The following is an 18,934-nucleotide window of genomic DNA, read 5'->3' on the forward strand; positions in this document are numbered from 1 at the left end:
TCAAGTATCTCCAGAGTAAAGAATGGATGAACAAAGTGTAGAAATAATTTATTCTAAAAGGAAGGGAAGACAAATAATTTAAGCATTAGTCCTGGACTGGTGATATAGGTTCAGTTTCTCCTTTTATGCATGGACTTAGATGGGATCCTTGACAAGTGTCTTATTCTTCTTAGCTACATCTGTACTGTGCTGCCAACAATGCATCCCACTGCCCACATCCTTTGTGTGCCCCAGAAACATTCTAACTGTGTATGCCCTCTGTTTCCATATCTCCTGATCCTCACAGTGCAGCAGCTTAGGCACTCAAAGAAGCTGTGGTGCACTGCAGGCAAGCATCAGTCAGGCTGCCTGACCCTGACCAGCAGGCAGACGCCTTGAAGCACAGTGAAGGTGAAGTGCAGAAGCTGTATCTGTTCCTCAGCCTCACATTGTTGCTCCATAGGGCTGTGATTGTGAACTGCTCTGGGGCTCTTAAGCTACCCTGGCTTGTTATATATTGTTGTTGTGTTACTCGTCAAATCACAGGTTTTGATGCTTTCACACGACCATCAAATGACTGAGGTTGGATGGCACATCCAGAAGCTCTCTTGTACACCTAGAGCCAGGACCATATCCAGGCACCTTTTGAGTAGCTCCAAGGAGACAGATTCCACACCCTCTCCAGGCAGCCTGTGCCAGTGCTTGCACTAAACAAAGATATTTCTTGATGCTCAGAGGCAGCCTCCTGTGTTTCAGCTTGTGCCTCTTGCCTCCGTCTTGAACTGTCACCCTAGTAAATTTATGGAAGAGTATTAGTTGTCCTGCTAGCATCATGTTTTACATCTTAAAGGGAAAGAACTGAAAAAATACAGTTCTAGATTTATTTTTATCAGGTCTCAAGTAATTTTCTTAGAATAAGGACAGAAAGGAAAGATCACAAATTGCTATCCTAACATCATGCTGACTAAACATCCTAAACATACCAGTTAATTTTCTAATGAAGTCAGATCATGTCCATGTGTTCAAATAGATATTCTTGTCATTAAAAGCTAAGTGTTCAATTTTTAATACTATCGCCTATTTGTCAAGACTCTAGGAGGGAGCAGAATGTGGAATGTACTCTGCTTCCTACACTGCAGTTTCAATACTTATTCTGAAATATTAGTTATTCAAACAAAATATCCTGAGCTATTTTTTCAGTATTTCTGTGGATGATCTTTCTGCCTTGGTCTTAGAAATAAGGAAATGATTGTTATTTTAAGGTGATGAGCTGATTTCTGTCAAAGGTAATTTCTTCAGCACCTTAAGTTTTTATTGGGAAACAAACAATCTGTCTTCTGATGTTTATAATGTATTTAAAACACATCTGAAAAAATTTTGTAATGTTTTCTTCTCTCTAGAAAATACAAAGGACATCCTTGTGATATATGAACAAGAAGCAGAAGAGTGGGCTCTGTATTTAAAATCTCTTTTTGGACTCATAGTGAACAAAGAAGGAATCTTACTCTACAACCTAGAAAATTCATCTTTCAAGCACCAGCAGCTACTCTGTTTACTGTCTTATAAATGTAAACTCCTGATACTCTCATGTGGACTTCTTAACTGCCTGAATCAAAAGAGAAGTTATTTTCTGGAACAAGTTCTAAAACCTCCGGATAATGTGGTAATTCTGCTTTGTGGAGTGGAGAATTCAGAAATTCTTTATGAGATACTGACCTTAGATGGAGGCAGCAAAGAGATTTCTACTGATCAGAAACCTGAGGAATATATTTCTGTCGTTAAAGGAATTATTCAACCAGGTAATATACTACTGCTTGTTTGTAATCCTTAGGTCTCTTACCTCCTCTCAGCTCTTGCTATTTAGCCAAGGTTTTGTCTAACAAGCAGAATATTGTGCTTCTCTTTGTTACATGCAAGGTGCCACTTTATTGGAATGGAAGTTTGTGCTTGAGAATGACATCCTGCTGCTCAGATTTTTTTATTCAGAGCTTAACCTAGTTTTGGATGCACATGAACAACCAAGAATATTCTTTTGAACACTGGGGTAGAGAGACCCCAGCTGAATGAGACCTAGCTGGATGTCCCTGCTGCCTTGTGCTTAAGGAGGTATTATTAAGTATGCTATAGGGCTTTAAAACTGTCTAGAATGTCTACACACAGTCTGCCTATGTGAGATGAGTGTTTTCAAAAGTATATTTTAGACTCCTTCTCCCCAACCATCTTCAGTATTAAAAAAGCTTTTTCTCAATACATATCTCAGACTTGATGATTTGGACTCATTTGGTTGTCTGTTTTGGTTTCAGAAGGTAATGTTTGCAATTTCTGTCCGTGTCCAATATGTAGCTTCAGACTGAAGCTTCTTGGCAATTTTTAATGGGATGAAAACAGTGGGTCTATACTCTATGTGTATATATAGGAAGTAACTGTGCTTAGATACTGTCAGTTGACACATGCACAGGAAATTGCAAACCTTTCTGCAGCAATAAACAGTTTCCTAGAAGACACAGGAAAGTTCTTTGCTTAGGTCAATGCATTCACAAGAATGCTTATTACCTGTGCCCTTGGGACTTAAGTGTGATGCCAGATGTTTAGTAGGAGTTCAAATGAGCTTTGCTTTGACAGCGACCAAAACCAGTGATTTCAGAGATCAGGACAAAGCTGAAGTAATGAATAGTTGTTGAAGGCCTCAGTCTCAGTGTGTACATCTTTACTGGGGATGCATAGACTGTGGCTGGGATCGGATGAATTCAGTGGACAGAGCTAGATCCAGGACTGGAAGTTGTGATGATGCCTGGTGCTTCAGGACTAAGCCCTCCTCCACACTCTTACCTTAGAGCTGCTGTGGCCCTGTATTTTGTGTACTGGTGTGCCCTGGCCATCAGCCAGGCCAGCTCAGATCAGTGCTTGATAGGAGACCTCTGCTCTGCTCTCTGTTGCACAGTGAAAGTGTTCCAGCTAAGAGATTTGCTTTCATCTGAGTGGTGATTTAAGCTCTGAGGAATGAAGATGTGCATGGTTTGTCATTATTTACCTTTGCTTACAGGTAATGGTGTCTGTATATATCATAATCTTTTGTAGAATCCTGTTAAGCTCTTAGCCTTTGTGATACCTGTGTCAGGGATTTTGACAAACTGCACATCTGGAAAGATTTTTCTCTTACATTTAAAATTATTTGCTAAGGGGTTGTTGAGAATATACAAGGATTATTTTTCCCCTTGGAGCATTTTTTTTGCCTTTTGTTGGGACCAGACACACAAGATTTCCCATTTATCTTCATATGGATCATTGTCTTCAATCCCTGTTGTTTTCAATGCTCCTCCCTAGACCCTTATATTCTTGACCCTTTTAGAGACAGTAATGAAAACACGTTTGTGTATATTCTTCATGGTTTTCAGTTCCCTTTTTTCCCACTAAACTGTTCATTACTCTTAACTTATTCTTCCAAGCATTTGTAGCTTCTTGTCTCCTCAGTGTTGACAAGAGCTGTCACTCGAAAAGTGACATTGAGTCTGAAAACTCAATAATGTGCTTTAATTATAATGGCCATACCACATGCCTTCCACTGCAACTTAATCCCTTAGGACAGCAGGCCATTGCCATCCTAGGACTAATGGATGCCAGGGCTCAGGAATGGCCTGCAGGCAGTTGGAACAGCTGAAGATGGATGCTAACTCAGGTTATTCTCTCACAGTTTAACATCCTCCTGGAGTATGTTAACAATGGCATAGCATAGGTGCTAGTAGTCACCAGGCTTCCACTACAGATTTCCCCCTACTCAGGAAAGCTCATAGGCAAGGTAGGTTCTTAGCTGTCTCTTCTTTCCTATGTGCTGTTCTCTTTGCACTATCCCTACAACCTGAGGTGGAAGAAGTGCAAAATAAGTCTCATTTTATATGCCCCCACAACTATTTCACCTCCCAGATGGTGCTGGTTTCATCTTCTTGGAGTAGAGAGGGCTTTATCTGTTAAAACTTCCTTCTGGCTCTAAAGTACTATATACTTCATATACTAGTATAAAATATATACTAGTACAAATATACTAGGCAAAAACTTTGAGTAAAACTAAATGAAACAGAAGATGCAGGGGGTTTTGTACTCAGCAGAGAACTTGTTTGTAATGTGGTTCAAACACAAAATCTGAATGGTTTGTAATGCCTGTTTGAGCATATTCTTGAAGGAGTAAAGGGAGAGGTAAGACATGGAGAGTGACCTTTCTAACATATATTTCTAGGATGCTGATAGACTTTATTATGTTTATCTTCTGCATGAAGAGGAACACAAATATTTTTATTGTTGTCAAGAGATTCCTGCTGCAGGATTTGTTTGTAAAAATATTTTACTGTTTGAAAATGCCACATTCAGATTCTGAATTGGTTTTGAATTTTGTAGATCCTATGCCTATTGCCATAAAAAGTGTAAACCTAGAGAGAAGGAGAACACTCAGAAGTTTTATTTTTCTGTGATACCGTCTAAGATGTCCCAGTGAGACTCTAGAATTCTGACTTTTCTCTATCAGCTTTTCCCAATATTGTTGAAAGCAGAATTAGGAAATATATTTTGCTTGCATCTGTCATTTCCTTCTCCTGTGTTTTTCTATTACTTGTCCTTACTCTGCTGAACTGTGTACCCTTTTTTTAGATTAAATTGACATATTTTCAGTGTATTAATTCAGTATCCTGGGGTACTAAACATAGCTGGGGTTTTTCTGTTTAATCCTGAAAGACTTCAATTCAGGCAAGCATGTGTTTATGTAAAGGATTTGTAGATAGGTAATTGCATCTGTAGGTAGTTAACTTAAATCCTTAAATGTCCTCAATTTCTCCTGTATTGGTCCTCAATATTAATGGTGCAAAAAGAGAACAGATCTTATCTAATACAAATAATTTTCTGTGACACTGTTTCCAAAGTGTGCTGATACTTTTATTAGACTTTTGGTGGGACTTCTTGGTACAGCTCAGGAGTCATAAGTATCCATTAGTCTGCTTGTGGTTTTATTAGGTTTAATTTTTTAAAGCACCACAAAAGCAACTCTTGTCACTTCCACTTCCAGCCTTTTCCCCAAGCAGTGATATCCCTTTTGTTCTTTTTAATGCCAAAATAAGAAGAGAATTTACTTCCACAAAAGTTGAGAACAGCACATCAAATCTGTATGCATCCATTCATTGTCTGCTATTTTGTTAAAAAGTGAGAGGTACATAAAATAACATAACCCAATTAGAAAATGTTACCCAGAGTCTTTGACACACCAGGAAAGATTCTCAGAACAAATTTGTAACTTTTACCTGAGACAGCAATATGCCATTAATTTCTGATTGTTTACCTAAAAGGTATTCCATATATCTGCACACAATCTTAATGACCAAGAAGAGTAATGTTAAGAAAACTACTTTTGCAACTAATAGTATGGTATAGATGTGGAAAAACAAGATATTAGCACAGGATGTTTTTCTCTAATAAGTAAATGTGGGAAAAGCAGGCTGGGGGTTAAAATAGGGCTTAACTCTTGCAGATCTTCAGATCACTTCAAATACTGAGGGGCTAATTTTATGGTGCAGACCAAGGAAAGGAGAAAAAATAATGATATTTTTACCATGACTTTTATGGTATCTGTTTCATTTCTTGTGCAATGGCATCAATTTTATTGTGATTTGGTATAAAATTGAATACTGAAGTATTGTTTCACATTTTGACTCCACTGCTTTGCTTATTCTCCTGTAAAATCCTCTTTGCATTGGTACTCAAATACAAGTAATAAATGCTAATGGATTTCCTTAAGCTGTGAGCAAGACTTGTGCTGATGAGCTAAACCCCTGATTTAAGTGGGATCTTTACGATTGGCTTCAGTGGGCAAGTGCTTCACCTAAATTTTGACACTGACTTGGAGTCTATGAGAAAATTGAGCTGAAGTGCTAAAAAAACCCAAAGCTGAAGAAGAAAATGACTAGAATTTTTGGTCCTGTTTGTTTGTGAATACTAAATACTGTGTGTGTATATGTGTGTGCATGACCTAAGTCTTGGTTGTGAAGATTTCTCCCCTGAACATGCAAGACTGAGTAAATAGAGAAAAGTAGGTGGGTGGTTCTGGCCTCTTTCACTGCCAGGAGAGGTTTCAATAAATGAGACAACATTGTTGTGCCTCTGTTTACTCCTTCCCAATGTATTTACATACAGACATACAGTGCATACCGCTGTTGGGATTTTAAAGTAGTGATGTCATCTGCTTATTGCAGAGCACCTCAAATGCCAATTACATTTTTTAATTAAAATGTAAACAATGTGTGACTGTATCATAAGCACAAGAGCAGAAGGGACGTTTTGTTAGTTGGTGTGTGCTTGCAGTATAGCTCTCTGTCATGGTTGGACACTGGCGCAATGCCAGCGTCCCCATGAAAATGCACCTTATTTAAATAAATGCTGTGAGATGTTATCAGGAACAGAGCAGAGCAGGCCTAAGTTTAATAACAAAGGAAAAAAACTTTATTAAACTACTACTAATATAGAAAACACATAAACTAAATCTAGGATGAAGACTTTTTAAAACACCCTTCCTCCTCTCAATTTCTAAAAACACTCAGCCATGAAACATCACCCGGGATTCTTGATCAAATTACCACCCTTCAGGTAATCTATACTCAAACTATCAAGGGAGAGAGAAGTCTCTCTTGCACCACAGACCCCCCCAGGAAACACTGTTGCTACCTTGTGTTTCCCTGTCACACATGGCAACCGCCCAGAAAAAAAAAATCTGCCAGTGTGACACTCTCCATTCCATGTCACAGTGCTCTCACCACTGTGCATGGACAGACTGCTCATAGGGCTCCTTTAAGGATGCTTTGCCACGGACCTAAAGATACAACAGTTCAGCTTCTCATCCTGGGACTACAGTCCCCCCCATTTTCCCCTGGGGCCGAGGGGTCTAAAAACAGGACTCATTTTCTTCTCGAAGACAGAAGGTATCACCATTCCTTCTTCAGCTTTCTTAGTTTCTTGCTATTCTTGTGCTGTTTGAAGCTGAAACAGGTCTCCCTGGGTCACTACTGCATCTCTCTAAAATGCAGTCTCTATTGCAGGAGATTTTGGTTTAGTCTATGGCTAACAAGAAAAGTCTAGCTAAAAGCTACTTCATCATCTCTTCTTACTTAAATATTTCTTCTTCTAACATTTCAAGTCCCGGACTGTCTCTCTTCTACTACAAATCAAAGAGGAGTAATACTTTTAAAAAGCCCTAATTTCCTGGAAAGAGTTAAACGTTCAGACTCCCTGGACGGCTGATATCTCAGTCCGGTGTTCCGTCTCCCACACTGGACATCCCCCCCTTCTCTTTCTCTTCTGCTGGCAAATTTCCAGGTGCCACCAGGCTCTCTGTCTCTTTCCCTCTTAGGAAAGGGGGGGGCAAAGGCATCTCTACTCTTCTCCACCCTTTCGTCCACAGGAGCTGGCTCGGTTCTAGATCTTCAGCTCCTCGGCCTACCTGGACAAGGCCGCGTGGCTTCCCCTCCCCCACCCAGCTTAAGGCTGGGCAGGGGAGAGCCTGCACTCTCTGACGACCGGAACCAAAAGAAACAGTTCTCCTGAGAGTTCTTGCTTTTAACCCCCTGTGTTCTCAGAGGCGTGTCCATACTTTCAGTAGTCACTCTAAGTGCTAATATCCAAACCTGACCACTGATTAGTTTGACCTAACTTCCTAGAAAAAATTCATTTCCGTGTCAAACCATGACACTCTCATTTCCATTTTCCCCTGACAATGAGTCTTTGAACTGCTCTGCAGGGACTGCTAAGATTACCAGAGTATTACATCTTCCTGAGATGCTGTGCTTCTCCATTCCACACAGAAGGGGTGGCAGTGCAGTGATGGGGGTTGGTGATGACTGCCAACAAAAAACTCACTAAGTTGTGTCACTAACTTCTTCCATCTGACATGAGATCCTGGCTATTTCAAAGCAGAACAGAAATTGAAGTGGTTTGTCTGGAGGTGGCAACCCTGGATAAGATGTTGAGACTGTAATCCCCTGTCACTTAAGCTGTTTGACTCCTTTGTTATTTCTTCTCTTTTTTTCTGCAAAATTCAGAGAAAACACAGCTTATTAGGTTTTATTTGTGAGGTTTGTTAGGTTTCTTAGCAGCTCATGTTCTAATTGATGTAGCTAGTCATGGTAACCTGTACTCTTGGATTCTTATGTATGTGTCGTGTATGTGATGTTTTTTCCTCTTATTTTTGACAATAATTGGATGAAAAGTTATTACACCCAGAAAAGTGAGTGCACTGGCATCTTAAAGCTTTTTAGCATATTTCTGAGACAATTTTTTAGCATTTTTAGCAGCATTTAGGACAAACTCATTAAAATTTTCGTTAATAATAAAAGTCAGATGACTAGAACATAAGCATTATTGCAGCAGCATGCACTAACTTAACATACTGCAGTTTTACTTGTTTATTTTGTTTATAATTTTTTTATTTTAAAAATAAATTAATGGATTTTTAGTCTGCTCTTTCAAGGTTTGTAATAGACCTCAACCAAATTTATGTATTGTTTATGGCCCAGTCATCAGTCAGTATTTAATTGCAGATGTGAGACTGTTTCTCAAGCAGACAAATAATTTAAGATTGCCAGCAAATATTTTTGCAGGTAATGCTGTAAAATGGCTGTGTGAATCTGTAGTTTTATATATCTTTCATGTAATGTATTATTGAGTCCAACTGAGTCTTGCACTGTGGCTACCAGTCACAATTACTGAAAAGTTATCATTGGAAGGCATCTAGAGAAGACCTCTGTAAAGGTACCCCTTGTGTATTCTTTTGCACACAACTGTTGTTATAGCAAAATTGGTATTTGTAATTTCACCATAATGTTACTTCTGTTAGATTGGTGTCATCTTCTTGGAAATGGGATGAAACAAGTGTTGTTTTGCAGTCCAGACTAAAGAAATTGTCACTTATCCCTGAAAAAATGAAGTGTAACACCTATTTAAGGTGATAGTAGAAGAATAGAATTAGATTTTGCTTTTGGTAGGGTCTCTGTGTACTTACTTAAAAGGCTGTGAGTCCAGAACTTGGTTCTGAAAATGTTAATACAGTGTCTTACAGGGTACAGGCTGAGAGAGTTGGGCCTTGCGAAGAGACAACTGAGAAGGGACCTCATCAATGTCTATCAGTATCTGACAGGAGAGTGTCAAGGGGATGGAGGCAGGCTCAGTGATGCCAAGAAATAGGGCAAGAAGCAACTGATGTTTCACCTAAATGTGAAGAAGAACTTCTTCACTACACTGAACGCTGGAAAAAATTGCCAGAGAGGTTTTGGAGTCTCCCTCACTGGAGATGTTCAAGAGCTGTCTGGATGCAATCCTCTGCCATGTGTTTCAGGATGACCCTGCTTGAGTAGGGAGGTTTGGACCAGATGAGCCACAATGGTCCATTCCAAGCAGACCCATTCAGTGATTCTGTGTTGGTGCTGTTTAACATCTTTTGTCGTGGCATTGAGCGCACCCTTAGCAAACTTGCTACTGACACCAAGCTGTGTGGTGCAGTCAACGTGCTGGAGGGAAAGGATGCCATTTGGAGGGACCTTGACAGGCTTGAGAAGTGAGCCCACAAAAACCTCATGAAGGACAGGTGCAAGGTCCTGCACATATTGAGGCAATCCCAAGCACAAATACAATCTGTGTGGAGAGTGGATTGAATGCAGCCCTGAGGACTTAAGGGTGTTTGTTGATGAGAAGATCAACGTGTGCTTACAGCCCAGAAAACCAACTGCATCCTGGGCTGCATCCAGAGCAGTGTGGGCAGCAGGGCAAGGGAGGGGATTCTGCCCGTCTGCTCTGGTTAGACCCCACCTGCAGGGCTGTATCCAGCTCTGGAAGCTCCCAACATATGAACGACATGTACCTGCTTGAGCAAGTCCAGAGGAGGCCATGAAGATTCTCAGAGTACCTGGAGCACCTCTCCTGCAGCCAGGCTGAAAGAGCTGGCATTGTTTGGCCCAAAGCATAGAAGGTTCTGGGCACAGGACAAGGGGGAATGGCTTTGAACTGGAGGAGGGTAGGCTTAAGTTTGATGTAAGGAAGAAGTTCCTTACAATGAGGATGGTGAGGCACTGGAATGGATTGCTCAGAGAACCTGTGGAGGCCGCATCCCTGGAAGTGTTCAAGGCCAGGTTGGATGAGGTTTGAGCAATCTAGTCTATTGGAAGGTGTCTCTGCCCATGGCTAAGGGGTTGGAGCTAAATGATCTTCAGAGCCTTTCCAACCCAAACCACTCTATGATTCTGTGATACTATCTGTAACCAGATCTGTATTATCAAACAGAGCACTCACTGAACAGTTGTCTTATCTTCCAAACTGAAATGTCTGTATCCATTTCAGTTTCTCACTTTACTGCACATGATTCTGTTTTCTTCCCTTATGCCTAACTCCTCTTCCTTTGCTTGCCGTATTGACTTCCAGGAAACGTCTTCCTCAAGTACACATTTCTCACCAGCTCTGGTAAATTGGAAAAAAAAATTAGTCAAAGGGACATTTACTGAAAAGGGGTAAATGCAGTTGCATCTAAAGATCTCTCTAGGCTTGTTCCTCTGTACCAGCCCTTGGACTTGTTCTGTGACTTTTTTTTTTCTATCTGCAGAATAATAGCTTTATCTTAAATTTAAAATACATATAGATTTTTATCTAAAAAAAAAGGTGGAAATTGATGTGATGATATGATCTTCTTTCTTCTTTTTTCCTAGATAAACCATGGGATGAAAGTCCTGGAGACTCTGTGTCTTACATCTATGAAGCAGTTCTTGCAGATGGTGAGTTGAATTCCTCTTGAATTTCAGAGAATAAAGCCAGTACTTTTCAGAAAATTAAATTTGTTCTCTTATGTCTTGTTAGACATGAAAGGCAATAAACCATCTCTAACATAGCATACAGTTGTGTAGAGGAACATGCCTTGTTCTCAGACATCCACCCCCACATCAATACCTACACAATCTTGTGAGGTGTGAAAAGAGGAGGAGATACAACAGGGTTGGGTTTTTTAATGTGATTTCAGTGTAGAGAGAAATGAAGACATGGAGAGCTTTCCTTTCCTTTTCCCAGCCTGAGGAGTTTTGCTTGTAAGAAGGAGCTAATTTTAAATTTCTTTTACATCAGTCCTACTCACATCACATTTGCAGCATCATTCACTGATAGCCAGTGGCTGGGAGAAGATCTGCAACACAGCTTCAACCCCTGTTGATATTTGCCATTTTGGTTTACTTGTAGCTGTGAAAGTTTATAAAGAATTTTAGTAGGAATTACAGATTGGCAAAAACTTAACTTGCTTTTAGTAAAGAGCTACATAGCATGTTTCCTGTCCTCAGTTCTTACTTAGAGAACTTTATTTCTGGGTTGACACTGATGCAAAGTAATTGGCTTAATAGCACCAGCATGCTTACCAATGGAAAGAGACGAGTAAGTTATTCCAGAATTCCTGGCATAGCAGTTCTGTGCTGTTGGACTCTGAGGTTAGTGGCTCTCTTTCCTATTTGACCCCCTTCCATATTCTGATAAGGGTCTCTTTGTGAGTCTCTTGGCATTCTGGGTGCAATGGTGTGATCTCAAGCAGAAAGCTGCTGTAAAGCTGCACTGGTTTATCCCTAGAGACCTATTGTCAAGGTTTCTATGAATATCTCTCTTGGTCCTGTGTTGGATGTGCCATGAAGCAGTGTGTTGGTATAAAGAAGGCTTTCTGGCTCATCATCCAGGTGCCAAATAAGTTGACCCCACCATTTCTCTCATTCATTGCTGTTATGTCCAAAAAATGAGACAGTAAAATAGGGAATGGTTAGAGAAAACAGAAGGACTGTCCCAAGAAAACAAGGGACTGACGAGATTGTCCTCCAAGCTACTTCTGTTTTCTTATGGCTGCTTGAAGAGCTGCTTTAAGTCCAAGTTTACTGTCAACTGAATGGTTGATATTGAAATAAAGTGATTTGGTGATTTTCTAGCAAATAAATTCTCGCATTAAAAGCAAAAGTTTCACTTGAAATATTTGCAGAAGTTTCCTGAACAGCTGTTCTCAGTCAGCTTTTGGCAGTCATTCTGAAAGCACTGATTGTCTGCAGCCTCTGCTAGTTAATGATGTCTAGTTATTGCTAAGAGGGCCAAAGGGATCATCCAGTGTGATGAGTGAAAGAGCCAGTTGGAAATGAGGGGTTCCCAGTAATGGCATCCTGTATGTGAGGTTATGGCTGACTCCCAAACAAGTGTAAGAAAATGTGTGGCAACATTCCTTCTGTAGTGATGCAACAGGGAACAGTTACCTGATACCACTGCAGAGTTTTGGAGGGGAAAGTAGCCCAAGAACTGGAATGACTGGAATTTCCGAGATTCAGTGCATCAGTCTTTAAAAAGGCAAGAAAGATAAGATGGCAGCTGCAAATTAGCCGGTATTTGTGCCCTCCAGAATGTAGGAGAATCTTCAGGTAAACAGATGGGGTTTGACTTAAGAAGAATTGTGAAAAAGTGTTTCCAGGGACTGTCTCTTCTCTATGCTTCTTTGCTGCCGTGACCACCTTGGAGCATCCTGGCTTTGCCTGACCGGCAGAGGCACAGTCAGCTGCAGGGGACACTCCCCTGTTTCTCGAGGAGTTTCAGGGAGCAGCTAAGACAGAGTGCTATGCTGTCTGCCTTGTTAGGAGGAGAGGCGGCGGCGTCCAAGGAGGTAATGAGGGAGTTGACTCAAGGCCAGGGAAAAAGTCTCATGTTTAATCCGAGCTCCGAGGAGCTCCGAATGCCATTGTATCCAACAGCCGAATGTGCCCCCGAGGCTTTTGCAACCCAGCTCAAATACTGGGGCGGTAACAAGGGAGAAGGGATGTGGAAGGTGGAGGGACAGACAGACACACAAACCAATGGGGGAAGTTCAAGGGAAGGACCCCTGGCCCTCGTCCACTCACTCGATGCCCAAGGTGGAAGATTCTGGGAGAGTGGGATTAGGAGGTGAGTGATGGACAGGGTACCAGGGAGGGGACAGGGGAATGACTGAGCATTTTCAGAGAGACTGGCATTGAGGGAAAGGCAGGAAAGCTTGGGGTGGAACCACCAGGAGAAAATGGGGGGTGAAGGGGCAAACCATTACAGAACTGTTACAGAGATATAAAAACACAATACAACACTTCTTCCTAATAAGAAGACTATATGAAACACGCAGAAGTGTCAGGAGAAATTATAAACCAAGAAAGGGGTTTTTGCCAGAACCCTATGAATTCCCAAAAGAATGGTGCTTTAGGTGAGGTCTGAAGTGGATAGTGGTTTGCTGAAAGCTGAAGTTTGTACTGTATATATAAGCATCGTACAAAAGAAAGGATAATCTGAAAGAAGGTAGAATTTGATCTTGAACTGGGATGAAACAAAACAGAAATATAAATCTAGATAAATGAGAAATCTAAAGCAACAGGGGTGGAAAGAGCAGTGAGTAGATAACAGGACATTAAAAACAAGATCACTAAAAAAATACTCCTATATTCATTAAAACAAAGATAGACAGGGAATGAGCAGGCGCTAACAATCAATAAGAAGTGATTGACCAAAGTGAATTGTGTAAGGCCTTGAGGAAAAAGGTCAGACAGTACATTGGAAAATGGAAAAACAATATGATCACTGAAATCCTTTGGGGAAATATGAACTACAAGCAGATGTGAAAACAATTGATTTGCTGCTGAGTGAGGGAAAAGATCCAGTTGTGAATGCTAATGACCATGATATGAATATATGAGGACTCAATCCTCATATAGCAGTCCTCAGTGATAACAGAGTAAAGCAGCTCTTCAGCCACTCAGAAATATTTTTGTGTTTTCTTTATTTTTGGTTTCTGTGTAAGAAAAGAGGACTTGTTATAATTACTACGGAGCTGGATTTTGAGAATACTCCTTGTGGTTCTTCAGGAAGTTTTCTGTTCCCCAAAGAATCATTATTTATAACTTATACTAAGGTAGAAAAATGAAGCAATTGTACTAGGATCTGGGTATACAGCCTTGTCACCAAATATAAAATATGAATGCATTATTGTGGAACTGCAAAATAGAGCTAAACTCAGATTTAGGTACCCATTAGGTGATACTCAGCTTGTGAAAAGGCTCTTCCCCTTCTGTGAAACAGTTTTGTCTTTTTTAAGTTTTGCCACTAAAGCTTTTATCCTAGCACTAATTAACTGAAGCAATTAGGAGTGGGCAAGTGGAGCACAAAAGGTAATTTTAAAGGGTGGTAGCTGTCTGCCAGGTTTAACAGCAGACATTCTTTGGTCCTGCTCAGAGGTCTCATCAAGGTAAGATGTATGTGCATACATGTATATCTGTGTCCTTTACCAAACTAAACTGAAGAAAGGCCAGCATTTTTTTAACAAAACAAGTGGCCTCCCCTCTGCAGATGAAGAGCTCTAAGAGTATCTCTTCTATGCTGTTCTTTTCCAGAAATGCTATCTAAGGTCTTATTTTAATAAAATGTGTCTATTCTGTTGGTTTAAAGGACATTGTTTTAAAAGATGAAGACCTCAGATTACCTTACAATTAATAACTAACAAAAGGGAAATAATCAGGAGTTAGAAAACAAGCATGGCTTTCAGATGTGTCTAAAAATATCACTCTTGATTATGTTCCCAGGAAAGCAGTGTACCTTTTAGCCCACTTAAAGGGTCAATAGATTTTAGCTATTTCAAACTAAAGGTGGGAGTAAATTGCAAAGCAGCCTCTCCCCAGTGAGTCAATCCTGCTGACAACTTTTTTTCCCCTTGTTTAATACCAAACATGTCTGGCATGAGTCTTTCTGCTGACAGCAGCTGTGGCAGCATGGCAAAGGAGATGTGGTCCTTTAGACAGACAAATCCCATGTAATTTAGAGCTGTACAGATCAAGAACAGCATCATAAATTTAATCCAGACATTGATAAGAGCTCTGTGCAGGTATTGAAGCTCTGCTGTCATCCTGAGACTAAGGCACTCTCTTTTGTAAATGACCTGCTGCAGTCCAAGCTAGCTTCTGTTACCAGATTGATTTAAGGGATGCTGTAACATGGAGTATATTGTCTTGTGTCAGTACACATTTTGACATTATTAATGACATGTCTGAGCAGGGTGAAGGCTGAGAATGCTTGCTACGAATGCCTCTCCCCACAGCCTCTCCCACTGCCGTTGTTAAAGGACTTCAGTTATGTTAAAATTCATGACCTTCTATCCATGTCATTTTTTGATGACTTTTAAAGAGTAGTCTTCATCAAGAGAATAGCTTCAAACGTGGTGAGAGGGGAAAGCTTGGCTGCTCAGTCCTTGAGGAATTTCCTCATTCATTGAGGGTGATACCTGTAAAAACTTAAAACCCCTTTTCAGCTTGAATGTTGTGCCTTCCTGAAGTATGTTTTGATTCTCAGACACTCCTCTCTGTGTCCTTTTATATGTGTATATTTCTAAATGTAGTAGTGTGCCCCTTCTGTGTCCAAGCAGAGAGTGCAGTTTGAGCCAGGCCAGTATTGAGAGGCTTGATTTGGAGTTTTGGGATAAAGGAGACACTTTGCAGCTGCAGCTGGCCCCTTTGCAATAATAAGGAATTTGCAGGAGGATTTTATCAGACTAACAAGTTTTGGAGGTTTTACAACCCTCGATGCCTCTGCTATCAGTCCTTTTGTCTTCAGTGGTACTTTGAGTCAGGAGCAGGAGGATAGCCTGTCTCAACTGTAGCAGCACATCTCATTTTGGGCAATGTTTAGTGCTGTATAATCTTTCACTGAAACAGAGGTGAGATGTGTGTGCTGATAGCACATAAAAATGGAACAAAAACACCCAGTTGTTCTTACTGTGGTAGAACTCCAGTAACTCTGAAGTGGATGGAAGGACTCTCTAATAAAACATTAGGCTTCAATAACTGAGAACTTCTGGTACACACAGAGGGGCAGACTTCAGTTTGCTTCTCCCTGGAGAAGTATGCAGACTCCAGAAACTGGAAATAACAGGCTTGGGCTCCATCAACAGCTCTGCTCAGCACCCAAATGACCTCAGACAGGTAGTTGTTATTTCCAAATTAATCAGTATGCCTAATAGAAACTTTCTGGGGCAGTCTTGCTATGTGTCAAACTCATCAGAGTACTCATGTTCCTAGTGCTGCTGGTGAAGCTGAAAGTCATGGATTTCATTGCAGAAAAAATAACATAGAATGAATTGATATGCAGTAAAAGATAAAATCAGTCCCAAAAAGCATCTAAATATATCCATCCTAGCTAAAGCACTGACAAAATCAAACATGTCTTCCAAATCGCAGACCAGTTAGAACCAGTTCATTGTTATAACCTTAGATTGCCTCTGAATACAGAGTTACAATCATATGAAAGTATATATGAAAAGAAATGCCTCCATTTTCATGAAAGTTATTTCCTAAAGATTATTGATAGACTCATGGTAAATAGCCTTTTGCAGTTTGGGGAATTATTTGAAGGCAGGATCTTTTTTTTTTTTTTTTTTTTTTACTGTCAGATCCAAAAAGGCTACACATAATAAGACTTTGATAGTCTCTTTAGAGACATTCATGGTGACTCTATTAGTTAGTTATATCAGTAATGAATTGTTGTGTACAAAAACATACCCAATAGTAAAAGAACAGGTGAACATGTACTTCCACAGCAAATCAGTCTTTGCCTACATGTGTATAGTAACTCGGAAAATAATAGATGTGGGGGGTTTCAGGGATTGCTGTTATGAGGGAGAAATAGATGTTAATGAAAATTACAGCACCACTGGCTGCTAAAATTACATAAACACCAACTTATATATAATATTCAGAAAAGGAAAAACTGTTCCTGATAGCTTTTAAAGGAGCTGTCAGTTTGATACTTATTTGCAAGAAAAGTTGTACACCATAAATAAAGTAATAGGAATATTTTGGAGATGTGTGCAAAATAGGCCAACTTACAGAAAGGTACTGTTTTTGACAGAAGAACTCAACCATGCAGGAGAAATTGGAGCTGAGAATGCTTTTGAGAAAAATGAAAATAACTGTCAGTGTATTTGCAAAAGATAGTTCTCTCAACGTAGAAGCATAATTTAAAGCTTGTTCACTAATAAATGTTTATCTCGGTTTGGAATTTAGAAAAAGAAATTAAGACTGAAGTCAGATGTTTTTGTGTTTGAGTATGTATTAATAATTTTCTGTGATTTTCTTTTCATTCCTAAGCCTTCTCTTACCATTTTAAAAGAAAACTTCAGCAGAGCAGAAAAGGGGATTTGCTTTGAAATAATATCTTAGAGAGTGCTTATGGTAAAAATGAGTAAATCCCTTGTTCATGCAAGGAACACAGTCCCACTGAAAGAAGTCTAGTGTGGTGGATGTTTTCTGCCTCCCTATTTCTCACAGCCTTTCTCAGGTAACTTATAGAACAATTGTATTTATTTGTGCAGTTAGAGGCTCCCTTTCAATCACACTCTTCTGTACTCTCTGCCAAACTCATACAGCATTTACAGATACCCACACTTTAACCGGATTATCTTTCATAAATATCTATGATAAACTTGTGGTGGAATGCAAAAAGAACATGATGTGTTTGTCTTTTTTTCCTGATTTTTTTCCCCCACATTACAGGAGGCTACTTTTTTTTTTTTTTTTTTTTTTTTTGGTCTGGTTCTTCTTTAATCCATATTTCTGCTGGGCACTCACAGAACCATTTGACTTCAGGCTTCTGAATTGTATGGAAGTCACTTACTCATGGGAAGCTTTTCAGGTATACCTCACAGAACCCAGTGGCACCTCCTCTGCCTTTACCTCATGTTGCGCTGGAAAGTGCATCTACCATACTACACAGGATGCCCCCTGCACTAAGGGATCTGCTGTAATCCTCTTTTTTTAAATATTTGTCACTGGAACACCCTGACTTTTCTTTCATGTGGCAAGGTGGCCACAGGTGCTAGATTACTTTCCCATTCCTTGTCACCTGCCTAACTTGATTTACCCATATTTCTCATTCTCTTGTATGATGTGTGATCTAGGGCTAATTGAGGACTCCTTTTGTACCTCAGTTTCAGTTCTTCAGCTGGCATTGCTTTAGCAAAACTTGAGGAAGAACCGAAATTTGTAAAGCTAGCAGGCATTTTGCTTTTGTAAAACCAGCCTAATTTTGACTGAGAGATTCATTTCGTGGGTAGCCTTAGAAAACATAAATCTTTCATAAGTTTGTTTTCTGCTATTTTTAATGCCCTGAATCTGTCACATACATTGTTGGCTCAAAACATGTAGCAACTACCAAGTAATCAAAGACAGAGAGCACTACTAATTCTCATGTTGGCTGCAGTAAGGATAACTAAACAGTGTATTTGAAAGGTTAGAATTTGGGGGTGGGGGGGAAGTTACATATGGCAGGAGAGTTGCTTAGAAGCTGTGGTGAACCATTAGTTGCTGAATACACAGGAGATTTGAGATGCATTATGAAAATTTCTTAGTTTATGTAAAGGATTGCAATTTCAAAATCATGCCATAAATTTAGTTCAAAATGTTAAATTGAAAGCAATAATGTGTTCCAAAGGGTCTTATGTAAAAGATACCTAGTTGATGCATTGAAGTTACATGAATTAGGAAAGAGCACTGAAGTGAGATTGAAAACATCAGTACTGTCCCCAATTAAGTTACAGTAAATGTGTGCTATATTTTAGTATTTAAAATGAATGCAAATTGAAGATTAGTCCTTTCAATGTGGATATCAGCAGCAGATATTTGTCAAAAGTAATCCAACAAAAGTAACCTGATGGAAATTAAGCATTACCCAATATAATAGATGATAATTCCCAGTAGTATTGCTCTGATTAATCAAGGGATGATTGTGATAGATTTTTCCTTTCTTTTTAGCTTCTGGCTCATAGTGTTGTCTATGCATCATTGTATCTAGTTAATAATTTCTTATACTTTGATCCTACTAGAAAGAGTCTGGTTTTATTCATCAATTATTTTAATTGTTACTGCTACAT

General features: G+C 39.7%; 1 protein-coding gene across 1 annotated transcript in view; it reads left to right on the top strand.

Annotated features, from left to right (window-relative positions):
* BANK1 (B cell scaffold protein with ankyrin repeats 1) overlaps nucleotides 1-18,934 on the top strand; it is a 137,178-nt gene that overhangs the window by 17,536 nt on the left and 100,708 nt on the right. The window contains exons 2-3 of the mRNA XM_053941621.1: nucleotides 1,380-1,778; nucleotides 10,701-10,766. Of these exons, the coding sequence (XP_053797596.1) occupies nucleotides 1,380-1,778; nucleotides 10,701-10,766 (465 nt within the window). The remainder of the gene's footprint in view (nucleotides 1-1,379; nucleotides 1,779-10,700; nucleotides 10,767-18,934) is intronic.

Source organism: Vidua chalybeata, chromosome 4 (assembly GCF_026979565.1).
Source record: "Vidua chalybeata isolate OUT-0048 chromosome 4, bVidCha1 merged haplotype, whole genome shotgun sequence".
In the NCBI taxonomy this organism is placed as follows: Eukaryota; Metazoa; Chordata; class Aves; order Passeriformes; family Viduidae; genus Vidua; species Vidua chalybeata.